Here is a 14,948-nt window from a genome sequence, read left to right as displayed (position 1 = left end):
GACTTTCAGATATTGGTATTACTGGCACTGCTCTATCCTTGTTTTCTTCCTACCTCACTAACAGACAATATTTCATCTCAATTAAGAAAAACAAATCCCCTACTGCTGCTCTCTCTCGGGGTATCTCCCAGGGTTCTGTACTGAGTCCACTACTGTTCATAATTTATGTTCTCCCACTAGGTCAGATCATCCATCATCATGGTCTCAGTTATCACTGCTATGCTGATGACACCCAGATTTATACATCCACACGTTTTGATGAAACGCATGCCATCAGCTCATTTACTGCCTAAATCAATGATGTAAAAATCTGGTTAAACAGTAATTTCCTCAAATTCAGTGCTGACAAACTGAATCATGATTTCTGGGCCACAAACACTTATAAAGAAATATTGACATTTGTGTCAATATTGATGGAAATCTGACCAAACCCTCTAAAGCCATTAAGAATCTGGGAATCACTTTCAATCCATCTCTTACTTTTGAAGCCCACATCAGAACATCACTAAAAAACAGCTTTCTTCCATCTACGTCACATTGCATGACTTCGCCCCATTCTCAGTTTGAAGGATGCAGAATCACTAGTTCATGCTTTCATATCATCATGTCTCGACTACTGTAACTGCCTCTTTACTGGCCTACCAGATAAAACTATTGCCTGATTACAATACATCCAAAACTGTGCAGTTCATGGCAATAATAAACTGCAGTGTGGGTCAGACTTTGCACCAATAGTCCAAAAGTCTATGCGAGATCATCATCTACATAAATTAAAGACTGCACCTGAAGCCCAGGACACCAACTTATTATTATATAATAAGGACCCTAATTATTAATTATATTTTCTGCAAATAAATTCCCATTACTTGGGCATGGAATCCAATCAAATAAATTATTAGCACTTGCCTTGCCTAAATTCAGGTCTTCATACGGGTCTTGTAAGCCTGTAAACTCTCTCGGACTGCCATACAGATTGATATAGCAGGGCCCAAATGCAGGCAGGAAGCCCATCTCAGATTCTCCGGTCTCTCCTGTCAAACAACACAAGATTTTGATAAAAATGTTTGATAATGGCATGACATTAGATGGAGTGAGGTCTGTTAAAACATTCCAGAAGCAAAGCTTCCTACAATGTTAAAATGTCAGAAAAACATGCTTCATTCAATTAATGGGTTATAAAATGTTAAATGGACAGAGTAGGGCTATTATGAAGATCAGACATCCATATCCAGCTGCATCTGATCAAATGAAAAAATGAAATGATTTAAAAATAAAATTGTGACATGCACGTTCTCTCTTACATCGAATGCTTAAGCTGACAACCTGTGTGGTCATTTAAACACATTAACAGCATTCCTTTATCACTTTAAGTCATAAACAGTGGAAAAATAAACCTCGTTGCGACAATTTCACATAGCATGTAAAAACTTTCACCGCCATTCTTAATGGCTTATCCAATGTATGCACAAGTTGTGCACATGCCTCTTCACGGTTTAATGTCAAAAGGAGAGAATAACTTGCTTATTTCAAATCTCATATGAATATGGTTTTCTTTGTCAGATTTCTTTAAATAAGCTGATTTTTGGGAGTAATAGGCATACTGGTGTGCATGTAAATGGACTCAACGACAGACAATAGTGAAATGCATTACTATACCATGTCAGTTTATTTTGGAGAGATTAAGGGTTATAAGGGTTAGTGTAGTGCATTTTGTAATGATTTCATGGTACGCAAAAGCATAACATGCCAAAAATTAATACGGTAATTCAAAGACTGCATGCAGATCATGCATTTGAAAGACACAAAAGGAACATATCTGCAACCCCTTGGTTAAAACCAGAACAATTTTAAAGGACTGAAAATTCTGTCAAAAGTTACTCACCCTTGTGTTGTTCCAAACCTGTATGACTTTTTCTTTGGAACACAATAGGAGACATTTTGAAGAATGTTCTTTCAAGCTTCAAAAAGGATTTTTTAAAATTTCTGGGGGGGATTTGACAGACAGCGAAAAGAGATGCGTAAAGATTCTTCAAAAAATCTTTGGTGAAAGTAACTGGAGTTTAGAACAAAATCAGGGTGAGTTAATAGCGCCAGAAATTTGTTTTTTTTGGGTGAACTATCCCTTTAATAAAAAACATTTGGTTTTATATAGCATGTAACCTGCAATAGTGAAGCTTTACTCAAGAACATAACTGTATTTTAACTAGATTAAAATGTGCATTTAGACACAAGGGATTGCAGAGATGGAATTAGTACACATATTTAACCTTCACTCTGTGGAAATCCATATCCTGTGTGCTCCTCTAGCATAAAATAATATAAATAAAAATGAATTAACATTTCAGACATTTTTAATGTACAATGTCTCATGCATTTCATGAACAACATGGAAGTACTGTACAGCAATATAAATTATTTTTAAAGCCATAGTTCATCCAAAAATGCAAACTTTGTGATTATTCACTCACTCTCATATAGTTCCTAACTAAGAACGTTTTTTTCTTCCGTAGAACACAAAAGGAGATGTTAGGCAGATGTTAGACTTGCATTGCATCTTCTATCCATACAATAAAAGTGAATGGTGACTGAGACTACATTCTGCTTTACATTTCCTTGTTTTATGGAAGAAAGTCATACAGCTTTGGAACATCATATGGGTGAGTAAATGACAGAATTGTCATTTTTGGGTGAACTATGGCTTTAAAAAGTATCCTTTTAAGCCAAAAGAAAAGTTCACACAAATGTGCATTATTTTAATAATTCATACAAAGAGCAAATTTTTGTATTACATACTTTTATACATTAAAAACTGTTACATTATATATTGTGTGACATACCTTCAACTTCACCACCAGAGGATGCTATTTTGGTCAGATCCAGATAAGTGGTGCCAACGGCATCGTTCCCAGTGAGCCGATCCCTGAGGAAGAGGGGTGGAGTGAGACTTAAGAGGGGTGGAGTGAGTATTAAATGTTCCACATGTAATAAACAGAATTAGTCCAGCCAGGGCCTCTCAATTTTTCCACCGTTCCCAACGCAACTCTGGTCTGGTTTATGGGGAGGAATGCATTGTGGGAGAGGGTGGGACAGCTCTGCAATGACTCATACTGCCTGCCTGTGTCCTCACAGCTAAAAACATTGACCAGTCCTCTGACTCCCAGCTCACATTCCAACAGCAATTACACAGGGAATTCTCACAGTTTCATATCCGCTAAACAACCATGCCACCACTGAGATGCTCACCAGTCAAATACTGTCAGCTTGATTCTTTCACACATGGACGGGAACTATAAAACAAGCCAAAGTTTTTTCACTTGGAAATTTCAAAGGAGCAGATAATTATCAGCATAAACAAATCTGTACCAATCCAGCATTTAAAAAAAACCCTATTACCTTAACCTGAAGATTTAGCTTTTGGTTCCACTCTGGGTTTGCATTCTTCTCTATTATTCGTGTACAAAGCTGCAAGCACAGACATGGAATGGTTTCAGACAGAAGTCAGAAAAGTATCTGGATATTTGAAGGAATAGTTCATAAAAAATAAAATTGTCATTATTTACTCACCCTCATGTCACTCCAAACCCCTATGTAAATCAAATATGGCAGCTAAATAAATACCATCAAACCTCATTGGTTCTTGTGTCATGTCATGAGAAGCGCTGAGTACCAATGAGGTTTGATGCTATCGACATGCCCCCATATTTAATTTGAGCACTTATTAGAGCTGTTCAGTCATGTCGTCAATTTGTAAACATTACTAGAAGATACTTGGACGTTCTACAATATAAATTACACAGTCATACCTGAAACATTAATTTTATGTATGTTGTAAACGGGACAACAAATACCACAAGCAAGCGAAAGTGCCTAATGAAACGGAAAACCGTAGTAGTTCTTATCTAGCAACTTGTTAGCAACATACTTTTTTTTTTTTTTTTTTAAACACGCCAGCGTCAAAATTCACGTTTGGGTTCTGACTGCGTGTCATTTTTGTTGTAGAACAAATCATCCAAGTATCTTAAAGTAATGTTAACCACAGACCTCATTTTACTCATAAATCCAAAAATGCCATTATAAAAACCCATAGGAAAATCCCGAGGTAACGCATGGCTTGAAAACGTTAATTCTCTTCTGGGTTTTTGGACTACAACCTGAACAGCTGTATTAATGATTTAACAGTAAATAACAATTTAAAATTCATTCTGTTCATCACACAAAGTGTTTGTATGGCTTCAGAAGACCTATAAAATATTAGTGCACAAGTCACGAAGACTACTTTTACTATGGTTTTATTGTGCCTTTTTATTTCTGTCCTTTCTCGGTCACTATTCACTTACAATATATGGCAAGCAAACCATGTAAAGACGTCAAAAAACAAAAAACACAAAAGTGTGTTTGTAGTGCATTTCTTCAAAATAAATGGCATTGTTATGTAATGCCAAGTCATTCATTTCTTTAAGTCTGCCTTAAGTGTCTAAATCATTTTTGGGGCCACTGTGTGTGTTTGGAGGTGGACAGTACCTTTTTGCCAGCAAAACAGACCTCGACAAATGGGTCCACCAGATTTTTCTTATTTCCATTCCCCCCAAATGCCTCTTTTAAAGTCTGGGTGACGGAGTCATCCACTGAAATCAAACAGCATTTCCATGTTAAAATCACTGTACTTAAGAACTGGTATGGCTGCAAACATTCTGCATGAGTTCCTTCCAAATTTTTTTGTGATAAAATGAAATGAGATTATTTAAAGGTGAAATGTGTAATTTCTGTGCCACAATTGCAAAAATAAGTCACAGGTTACTCCAAATACTCCCCCGTTCATTGATCGGCCAAAGAGATAGTCCCACTCCAAAGTCATGACATTGGTTGAGCCAATGTTGGTGTTGCACCACATAGTTTACACTTTTCAGGGAAATCAACCTACCAATGGCTTATTCACAGTTACTCTCCAGATTAAGCAGGGATAGGAGAAAATATTTAAACTAGGGCTGTAAATTGATTAAATTGAAACTAAAATGCACAGTTTTCTATATTTAATTGTGATTAATCACTATTATATTATGGTAAATGATACATTACAACAAACATTAAAAAATCATAATATTTACTTTATACTTTGTCTCAAAGAACTTGCAAGAAATTGGTTAGTCATTTAATTATTTAAATATGTACATGTTAAAATGTTTCGTTTTTTTATGCATATAAAGTTAAGACACATTTTTACAGGTATGTGTATATGTTTACATGCCATAAAATCAGTGGAAATATCAGCGGGCAAAATCTTCTGCCATTTTCCAGAGGACTTTAAAATAATTTTTAATAAACATATTGAATGCTGAAGTTTAATTTGCTGAAGTTTAAAATCTCAAAACATATTTTCTCTGGCTGCCGTTCAGTCTCTACAAGTATATCAGGCTGCAGCTTGCTGAACGTCCAGGTCATTCTTGTGCACAGGCTGGGTCTCACGTGGTTTCGCTTTTGAAACTGGTTCAGATGAAAGTGTGTGAGTGTTTTCAGGTGCTGCGAAGAGATACAGTAGCTTGCCCGTATCTCTCGCACACTTGGTTCACCGCTTGCAGGTGAAGTCTTCATTCTCCGTATGGTAAATCCACTCCCGTGTTTATTACGCTTGGGATATGCGTCGTGCATTATGAATCAGCATGCACTGCTCCACACAATCAGTTTCTGTGTTAGGACGTGCAGTTGTGTCGAGCTTGCACCTCCTGAAAATTTATATATGCCAATGTTAGCCACAGAAAGAGGGGAAAAACATTAGTGAATTTTCTCCCATTGTACAAAGGGGCCTAATTGGAGCCTGTGGCTGAGTAGCCTGCCAGGACCAAATCGGGACACCTTTCTCCAATCGCGTGAAGTTTCAGGAAGTAAAAAAATAATCTGAAAAAAATTCGTTATTTTTTTTTTTTTTTTTTTTTTTTTTTTAAGCGTTAAACAAAAAAATATTAATAGCAGATATTAACGCATTAAATTTCCCAGCCCTAATTTAAACACTGAAAAAATGACACACTTCAGCTTTAACTTCAGGGATCGAGAAGTGACCAAATAAGTCAGCTCAACACATACAGCATCACCATTGTGGCCATTTCCTGGAGTGAATACCACAGAAATCAAATCAGAGCTCTGCCACTGTGAGCACAAGACCACTGCTTGATAACTGATGGAATAACTGTCTTACTCTGGGGGATGTCCTCCGCTCGAAACACTTTGAGTTCGAGTGTAACCCATCGCAGAGTGACACCAGCGGGTAGCAGCAGGTTACTCTCCACGTCATCTTTATCACTGTCCTGATCCTTCTTCTCCACCTGACAAACACATACATCACTCACAATGCATATATAATTCAGTTTCATATAGAATGAACTCGGTTAAGCTTTTTAAAATTCTCTGCTTTAGTTAAGGCAGTCTTTTTTTGTTAGTTTAATACCCAAACCACACATTTACAGATATAATGCTGTCTTTTGCCTTTTTAGAAGTCATATCAGTCAATTACAAGGGAAAATAAAGCTAAAACATACATGGACAAACCTTACGCTTTGTTCCAAAACCTAGTGAGCTGTCTACATCAGCAACATAAGACATCACAGGCGTGAAACCTGTTCCAAAGGGTAGGCTTCATAATTGTCTTAATTCTTAAGCAGCATTGCAGCAAATGTCCATTATAACTTCACTTGTTTCTTTCGATTCTAAAAAGTATCCATAGAAACAGCCTAGTGTATTAAAATGTGATTACCTAATATTTGAGTGTGCTATGTGTTTTATGCTTACCTGAGTATTGCGTCATTAGCAATGTGCTAACGCTACACTACTGAAATTGGCTTCTTTCAGCTCGTTGTTGAAAATGCATTTTTATTGGGCCATTTCTAACTTGGACAATGAGGATATTTAATTTAAGGAAAAAAAAAAAAAAAAAAATCAGTGAGCCTATCAGCTGAAACCGGGACATAATTAAATCTTTTAGGGAATTGTCAGGACACTGGGACACACCTCTTTAAACCAGGACGTTTTCTAAACCTCACACATTTGAGGAGCACTATTTGGATGACACAAGGTGTTGCTACCTATACAGAGCGTTCCAAATCAGGTTCTATTTCAGTTAGGATGCTGCCTTAGACAGCAGCTTACAATGTAGGAAGTAGACAGCAAGGCAGCTCACCAGGGTTTGGAACGGAGCTTAATATGTCAAACACACTAGGAGCTCATACAAATTAGATTAAGATGCTGTACCGGTGACTCATCTCCTGTTCCCAGTACAAACATGCTGACTTTGAGGTAACCCTTTGCTCCTGAGCTCGAGTCATCGGGATCACTCAGCAGAACCCATTTCTTCATGATACAGTGAGCTGAGTTTAGAAATAAATATCAATGATCAATATAAAAACAAAGGGAAATGTGTTGAATATGCTGTAACGGTCAGAAAATTACCTGGTTCATCATAGATGTAGCCAATATCAAGCTAAAAAGGGAAAGATACATTCATAAGTTTATCTTAAATACATGAAGGTTCTGATAGTACAGAAGATTTCATGTACAAATACCTTGAATTCACCCATGAGACTGTCCGCTCTGAAAGAAGAGGAATTATACACCTGTGGGAAATAACAAAAATATATAACATACCCACAGTTTAAATATTAAGCTTGGAAAATTGAGCCACTAATCTACTATTGTACCAATTATGAAAGGACCTGAAGTTACAACAGAAAATTTAAATGTTGGGAAAGATAAAAAAAGAACAATGGTGAGCAGCAATAGTTTCTTCCTTACCCGAAAACTGATACGCTCATCAAACAAATCAGAGGGCAACATGTTGACATTGTAAAAGAACATCTGTAAAGAGTGATGCATACAGTTTTCAGTGATATTTCATTTTGATCGCTTTTTAAAATAAAAGGGATAGTTCACCCAAAAATGAAAATTCTTTATTTACTCACCCTCATGCCATCACAGATTTTTGTAGGTCCTTACAATGCAAGTGAATGGTGGCCCAAACTTTGAATCTTCAAAAATCACTAAATCAGAATTAAAGTAATCTATAAAGGCCCAGGTATACTTCATTGCCTTTGCAAGTATACTCTTCTGACTGTGAGAGAATACAAAAGCGTTTGACGCATGCACATTACAACTTCTTTATGATACTCTTTTAGTAGAGTCAATGGCCGGTGCATGCGGCAACAATGCGCACAGACGATGACCACGTCCGCGAGTCGAGAAAATCTGTCCGGCCCGCTGTCAAGCCACAGGGACTAGATTATGATGAAACTGACTTCACAAATACTGTGTGTGGCACGATCTGCAAAGCAGACTCGCGAAGTATACTTTGCCTTTAAGACTCCAGTGGTTAAATCCATATCTTCTGAAGTGATAAGTAAGGGAGAGAAACAGATCAACATTCAAGTCCTGTTTTACTATAAATCTCCACTTTTGACCAGCCCCAACCAGTACGTGGTGATATGCACAAAGAATGAGAATTGCCAAAAAAAAGTGGAGATTTATAGTAAAAATGACTTTAATATTGATCTGTTTCTCAACCATACCTATCATATCACTTCAGAAGACATGGATTAAACCACTGGAGTCTTTCGGACTACTTTTATACTCCCTTTATTTGCTTTTTGGTGATTACACAGTTCTGTGCACCATTCATTTGCACTGTATGGACCTAAAAAAAATCTTAGTTTGTGTTCAGCAGAAGAAAGAATGTCATACACTTCTGGAATGTCATGGAGTGAGTAAACAATGAGAAATTTCATTTTTGGGTGAACTATCCCTTTAAGTATGCATTCTAACTTAAAGACCCCATCAAATGGCTTAATGCACAGTTTTTGTTTCTCCTTTAAGTATTTCCTATTGAAAAAGCTATTTTTCCAGGAACAGAATGAATGTAAAATGTAATTTTGCCAACTGTTAAAAGACATGGACTAAAGATACAAAGCTCCAATTTAGATTTCATAGGGTCTTTCAACAGTAAATATGAGTAATATACCTCATCGAAGTATGGGTTATTTCCTTTCTTGATTCTAGTTCTGTGAGTATCTCCACATACATGCACTTTGACCACAGGCTTTATGTTATTTCCAGACAACTGACGGCCCTCAATTACTCTCACACGGATCTGAATAAAAAAATAAAAAATAAAAAAAGCAAAATAAAAGCATATGCAATCAGCATCTAAATAAAAATGACATTTGAATGTCATTCTAAGGATAACTATGGTAAGCCTCTGCTGTACACCTGAAAGTCCTGAGGTTTATTGGCCAAATTATTGCGCTTCCTGGTCCTAAACTGAAGTCTCTGTCCAGGCTCAGCAGAGGGTGTGACACCGCCCCGTGTCCCAGCATCAGTGACATCTCCCTCCTCACCCACAGCTAATCAGAGACCAAAAAAAAATACATAATACAAGATCCAAAAAATACTGTATATAACATGTAATGTAACCAATGATAGACATATATTGGTCAAGATATTGGCCATTTTGAGATTATCAGCATCAGCGTATAACTGTGTATGATTGGCCAATTAACAGAATTGGTGTGTTTCAAAATTTACTGCCAGCCTTTAGTGGTGGGGATTTTGATTCATCCCAGTGATTTAAAGGAATATTTCGGGTTCAGTACAAGTTAAGCTTAGTTGACAGCATTTGTGGCATAATGTTGATTACCACATTCGCCCCTCCTTTTCTTTATTAAAAAAAAAAAAAAAAAAAAAAAAAAGGCAAAAAGCTAGGTCACAGTGAGGCACTTACAATGGCAGTGAATGGGACCAATTTTTGGAAGGTTTAAACAGAAATGTGAAGCGTATAATTTTATAAAACACTTATTAATGCTTCTGTTAAAAATCATGTATTATTTGAGCTGTAAATTTGTTCAAATCATAATTTCTACAGTGGTTTCAGGGTTTGTTGACATTACATCGTCATGGCAACAAAGTGGTTGTAACCACACAGAAAAGGTTAGTATGTGATTTTAATCACCACTACATTCATGTTAACACATATTGTTTGTCTTGTGGTTATCCTTTTGAAACAGTATATATTTTTAACATTCAAAAATTGGCCCATTCACTTCCATTGCAAGTGCCTTACTGTAATTCTTTTTGCTTTTTTAAAGAAAAGGGACGAGTCGAAATGAGTTTTTGTGGTAATCAATATTATGCCACAAAGGCTACGTTCAGAATGTGGCCCAGATTTGATTTTTTGCTCAAATCAAATATTTTTGTTAGGTTGTTCACATGACATTTTAAACGTAGCACATATCAGACACTGGTCTGAGCAGCCAACACTCTTTTACTGACCCACATGCGTTTAACACTCTTCGAGTATGCGTAAAACAAACTCCGGCATGTTCATCGTTATAGTATGAATAAAAAGGGTTATCTTTATTTCAGATTTCCACTGACTGGCTTGAATTCGTATTTTGATAGTTTGAGAAATATAGAAACTCTTGTTTTCTGAGCGAGTGACACAAGCAAAGAGTACTGTTATATAAATCTACATCTGTACATTTTCATACGCATATTTAACGTGCAATCCAAACAAATAGCTGAACCCAACTGTTGAAGCCTAAACTTTTATATACTTTCCTTATATAGAAACTTAATGCATTAACTAGACAGATATGACTTGCACTTAAAAGCTTTCAAATATAACAGCCGTATATACGCTGGAAATCAAGCGTGTAAATGACTTATGTTGAGGTAGATTCATGTAAAGATAAAATTAAATCTGACCTGGCTGTTCACACCGAAGACACTTTGGAAAAAAATCAGATACATATCCAATTTATTTCCACATATGAAAGTGGCCCAGATCGGATTTGAAAAAGTACGATTCAAAGCACTTTTGACTGTTTACACTATTATCCAATTAACAGATCTGTCTCACATGTGAGTGAAAAAATCTGATTTGGGCCACTTTCAGCTGCGGTGTGAACGCTGCCAAATGGTGTCGATTGAGCTCAACTTGTATTAAACCCTGAATATTCCTTTTAAGTCTTTTGAATCCATTCCCCAAAGAGATTTGTTCACATTATGCACTATGAACTAACATGAACTAACAATGAACAACTGTATTTTTTATTAACTAACATTAACAAAGATTAATAAATGCTGTAAAAATATATTGTTAATTGTTTGTTCATGATACCTGATGTATTAACTAATGTTAATTAATTGAACCTTACTGTAAAGTGTTACTATTGATTCTTCAAAAAAATAAAAAAATCTGATTTGTTCACAAACTGAAGTATAAGGAAAACACTGCATGCATTTTCTTCATGATTTTGTCAAATTAGTGTCTGATGTTATGTACACCTTATTTGCTATCATATCCATCATCCTACTCTCTAGATATCTGTATTTGTCCATTAAAAAACCCTTATCAGTCAACCACTAAAACTTTGAATGAATTAATTTCACAAAATTATCTTCAGAGATGCCTTTCAAACAATAAATTTCAATTTCAGTTTATGATAAGGGACTACAGCTTATTTTATTCAATCAGATTTACAAAAAAATAAAATAAAAAATAATGACAAACATTTCAACATTCGTTGCAGGAATCCATTTCAGCTAACCTGTGTTTCCAGCCATGCTGCTGTCTGGTTGGTCGTTTGGGTTAGGCACAGCACTGGCAGGAGGCTCATAGCCGATCAAAATACTGATGGTGGCCTAAACAAGGATGCAATTAATTCTCTTATTATAATGTGTCAAACAGACTTCATGAACACTAAACACATTTCCATCTAATAAGGAAATATTCACAGTCCCGCTATCATTATGCGATTAGTTCACCACAAAATGTCATCAGATGATTATTATTTTTATACCTTAATATCAGTATCTAATTAAAAATAACCAAATAAATTTAGCCTGTAAAGTCTGCTGTAAAATAAACTGAATCATTATCTTATCTTAAGCAGACCTGGGTGGAATCTGTGCACTTTCACATCTGGGCTGATTTTAGGGGAAAATCTGGAGGATGGATTTAAATTATGGTCAAATTTGCTTTACTGAGGTGAGAGTTCTACAATATTATTAGTAACTGAAAACTTTAATCAAATTCGCCAAACTATTCAAATCAACGAACACACAAAGGGACGGGGGATATGTAGAACTTAATGAATGACTAATATTCTAAATCTGCAAAAATACGCTAAGCTTTCAGTGGAGCTCTGCGGGCACAGAGTCAATCTGGGCCTGCTCGTAAAAATATATTTTGTCGTTTTCTGTCATTTGATTTAGTAGATGTATGAAAACAGAACACTCACTCCAATGTTCTTGCCAGTTTCGTCCACTAGAGCCAAGTTTTTCACTGGAAGAGACTTAACTTGACCACTGGAAAGTTCTTGCAAAGAGACTTTTGCAGAGCCAATTAACCTAAAACAAAATAAAAAGTCAAGCAGGTTGTCGCATATACTACGTTGCTGTAAATCATACATTAATATCAGTCTTGCATAGTGTTCAAATGCTGATGTGAGAACTAGATGACTTTTCATTTGCTTTTGAAAAACAATGTTGTGCAAGTTAATGAAATGTCTGCCATGGGCATAGGTAATTTACTTAATACACGATACTGGATGGTAAGTGTCCACGTCGCAGCCCTGGGTAATGCCAATTCTACCACCACCAGAGCGAAGAAATCACAGAAGGACAGAGAAAACACCCCTGAAACAGAAGCAGCAGGCGGAGTCGAAAGCAAGGGTCCTCCTTAGGGCCGGATGCAATAATTATATCAGAAAACACTGAAGAGCTCTCAACATTAAAATGAAAACTGCTGGCTGACCTATGTGGCAGAAGTAAATGTGATGTCCTCTGCCTTCAGGAGATGCATAGAGGGAGCAACAACATCCACCCCAAGATTCCTGGCTATGACCTAGTCGTCGAAAGACCTCATCGACAGTATGGAAGAAGTCTTTAAGACAGGCATAACAGTTGAAGCCACTCACCTTTCTGACACTGATAACAACAAGTGCTAACAGTCAATCTGAACAACACTGCAGTAACATCTGTGTACAAACCTCCAAATGGAGCTTTTGTGGCACGAAAGGCACTTCCATTAGTGCATGGCAAGCCACATATAGCCATAGGAGACTTCAAAAGTCACAGCATCTAATGGGGCTACCCCAGCACCAACAAGAACAGAGAGGGAACTGAAGAGTGGATGGACTAAAATCAGTTGAGTCTCATTCATAACTCCAAGCTACCACCATCCTTCCAGTGCACGTTGGAAGCGTGGCTACAACCGTGACCTTGTTGCAGTATCAGACAGTATTGCAGGCCAGTGTCAAAACAATTGTACATGAACTGACAGCCAACTCTCAACATCGCCCTATTGTAATTGAAGTCCATGCTGTTGTTTCCCCAACACAGTACCATTCAGGTGGTGCTTCAACTACAAGAAAGCAGACTGGGACGGTTTCAGAGCTGAAGTGGAAGAAAAGATTGTGCACATCAAGCCAACCCCCTTATGCTATGGTAAGTTCAGCGAGACTGTGAAGCAGCTAGAAGTCACATCCCTGGAGGATGCAGTTCAGTACATCCCAGGCTTGTCCGATGAGACCTCTGAGCTCTACGAGAACTATATCGCCATGTTTGAAGCTGATCCGTTCTCTAAGGAAACAGTCGAAATGTATAAGTGTTATAAAGAACATCTCCTAAGAGCGGCAGAAGACCTGGGTTAATCTGGTTAAGACAATTGACGTGTCGAAAAACAGCAAGAAGGCACGGAACTTAATCAAAAAGCTCCGTGGTAACCCTTTAGCAGTGCCTCAGCAACCCAAAGTGACAGCCAACCAAGTTGCCAACCAACTGCTTCTGAATGCCAAGTGTGGAAAGAAGCAAAAAGGACAGAAGGGAAACAACAAGCTTGATAGAAAGAAGTACCCTGATGACCCTGATTACACAAAGCCCTTTACCACAGAGAAACTAGAAGCTGGAATAGCCAGTTTAACACCAGGGAAATCCATGGTTCTAGACAGGAAGGAAATTAAACATCTTAGCCCAGAAGGTAAGAAATGGCTTTTAGAACTGTTCAGAAATTGCCTGTCAACAAACAATCTCTCTAAAATCTGGAAGAAAGCCACATAATTGAAGCCTAGGAAGGACTCCGCTAGCCCCTAGAGCTACAGAACCATATAACTGCTATGTCACACTTACAAGCTCTTTGAACACCACCTCTTGAATCGTCTTGCACCAGCTATAGATAAACGCCTCATCCCTGAAAAGGCAGGCTTCTGACCTGGATAGTCAACCTCCAGCTAAGTTCTCAACCACATGGAGCACATCAAAGATGGCTACGAGAGAGGGATGATAACAGGTGTCATCTTTGTTGACCTGTCTGCAGCATACGATAGTCAACCATAGGTGCTTACTTCAGAAGATCTTGGACATAACGAGAGAGAGCCACCCAACAGAACTAATTGAGAGCATGTTGGAAAGCAGGATGTTCTTTGTTGAGTTAGGTGGTAAGAAGAGCAGATGGTGAAGACTCAAGAAAGGTCTACCTCAAGGGAGTGTCCTGGCACCCCTCTTAGTCAACATCTACGCAAATGACTAACCAAGAAGTGACAACACCTTAAGGTTCATCTATGCAGATGATCTAGGTATTGCTGCACAAGATAAGGAGTTTGAAGTGGTGGAGCAATGCCTCACCAATGCTCTCAATAAGCGAACTCCATACTACGAGGCCAACCATCTACATGCTTACCCCGCCAAGACCCAAGTCAGCACATTTCACCTAAGAGGCTAAATGGCAGTTGACATTGAGCTGGAATGGAGTTCCTTTAGGGTCCTGTGAAAACCCTGTCCTTCAAGATGAGAAAATCAAGTCTGAAGTGTGCACTCGAAATAACATCAGCAAACTGACTTCTACTATATGGGGTGTTCACCCTTAGACACTGAAAACAACTGCACTAGCCCTCTGCTACGCTTCTGCAGAA

The 14,948-nt window shown here is 37.6% G+C and overlaps 1 protein-coding gene across 5 annotated transcripts in view; it reads right to left on the bottom strand.

The window, feature by feature from the left end:
- The window catches only part of myof (myoferlin), an 81,259-nt gene that overhangs the window by 50,580 nt on the left and 15,731 nt on the right, over positions 1 to 14,948 (bottom strand). For 3 of the 5 annotated variants that reach the window (XM_051673709.1, XM_051673710.1, XM_051673711.1), the window contains exons 4-17: positions 12,279 to 12,387; positions 11,586 to 11,679; positions 9,247 to 9,380; positions 8,999 to 9,127; positions 7,780 to 7,842; positions 7,551 to 7,601; positions 7,438 to 7,468; positions 7,240 to 7,355; positions 6,191 to 6,317; positions 4,522 to 4,625; positions 3,394 to 3,462; positions 3,244 to 3,287; positions 2,838 to 2,920; positions 907 to 1,031 (exon numbers count right to left, since the gene is read on the bottom strand). In XM_051673709.1, the coding sequence (XP_051529669.1) occupies positions 907 to 1,031; positions 2,838 to 2,920; positions 3,244 to 3,287; positions 3,394 to 3,462; positions 4,522 to 4,625; positions 6,191 to 6,317; positions 7,240 to 7,355; positions 7,438 to 7,468; positions 7,551 to 7,601; positions 7,780 to 7,842; positions 8,999 to 9,127; positions 9,247 to 9,380; positions 11,586 to 11,679; positions 12,279 to 12,387 (1,279 nt within the window). Of the gene's footprint in view, positions 1 to 906; positions 1,032 to 2,267; positions 2,304 to 2,837; positions 2,921 to 3,243; positions 3,288 to 3,393; positions 3,463 to 4,521; positions 4,626 to 6,190; positions 6,318 to 7,239; positions 7,356 to 7,437; positions 7,469 to 7,550; positions 7,602 to 7,779; positions 7,843 to 8,998; positions 9,128 to 9,246; positions 9,381 to 11,585; positions 11,680 to 12,278; positions 12,388 to 14,948 lie in introns of all 5 variants that reach the window. The other 2 variants (XM_051673707.1, XM_051673708.1) reach the window with 1 other exon arrangement.

Source organism: Myxocyprinus asiaticus, chromosome 36 (assembly GCF_019703515.2).
Source record: "Myxocyprinus asiaticus isolate MX2 ecotype Aquarium Trade chromosome 36, UBuf_Myxa_2, whole genome shotgun sequence".
Taxonomy (NCBI): Eukaryota; Metazoa; Chordata; class Actinopteri; order Cypriniformes; family Catostomidae; genus Myxocyprinus; species Myxocyprinus asiaticus.
The sequence above is the reverse complement of the archived record's forward strand: the minus strand, read 5'-3'. Positions and strand labels throughout refer to the sequence as shown.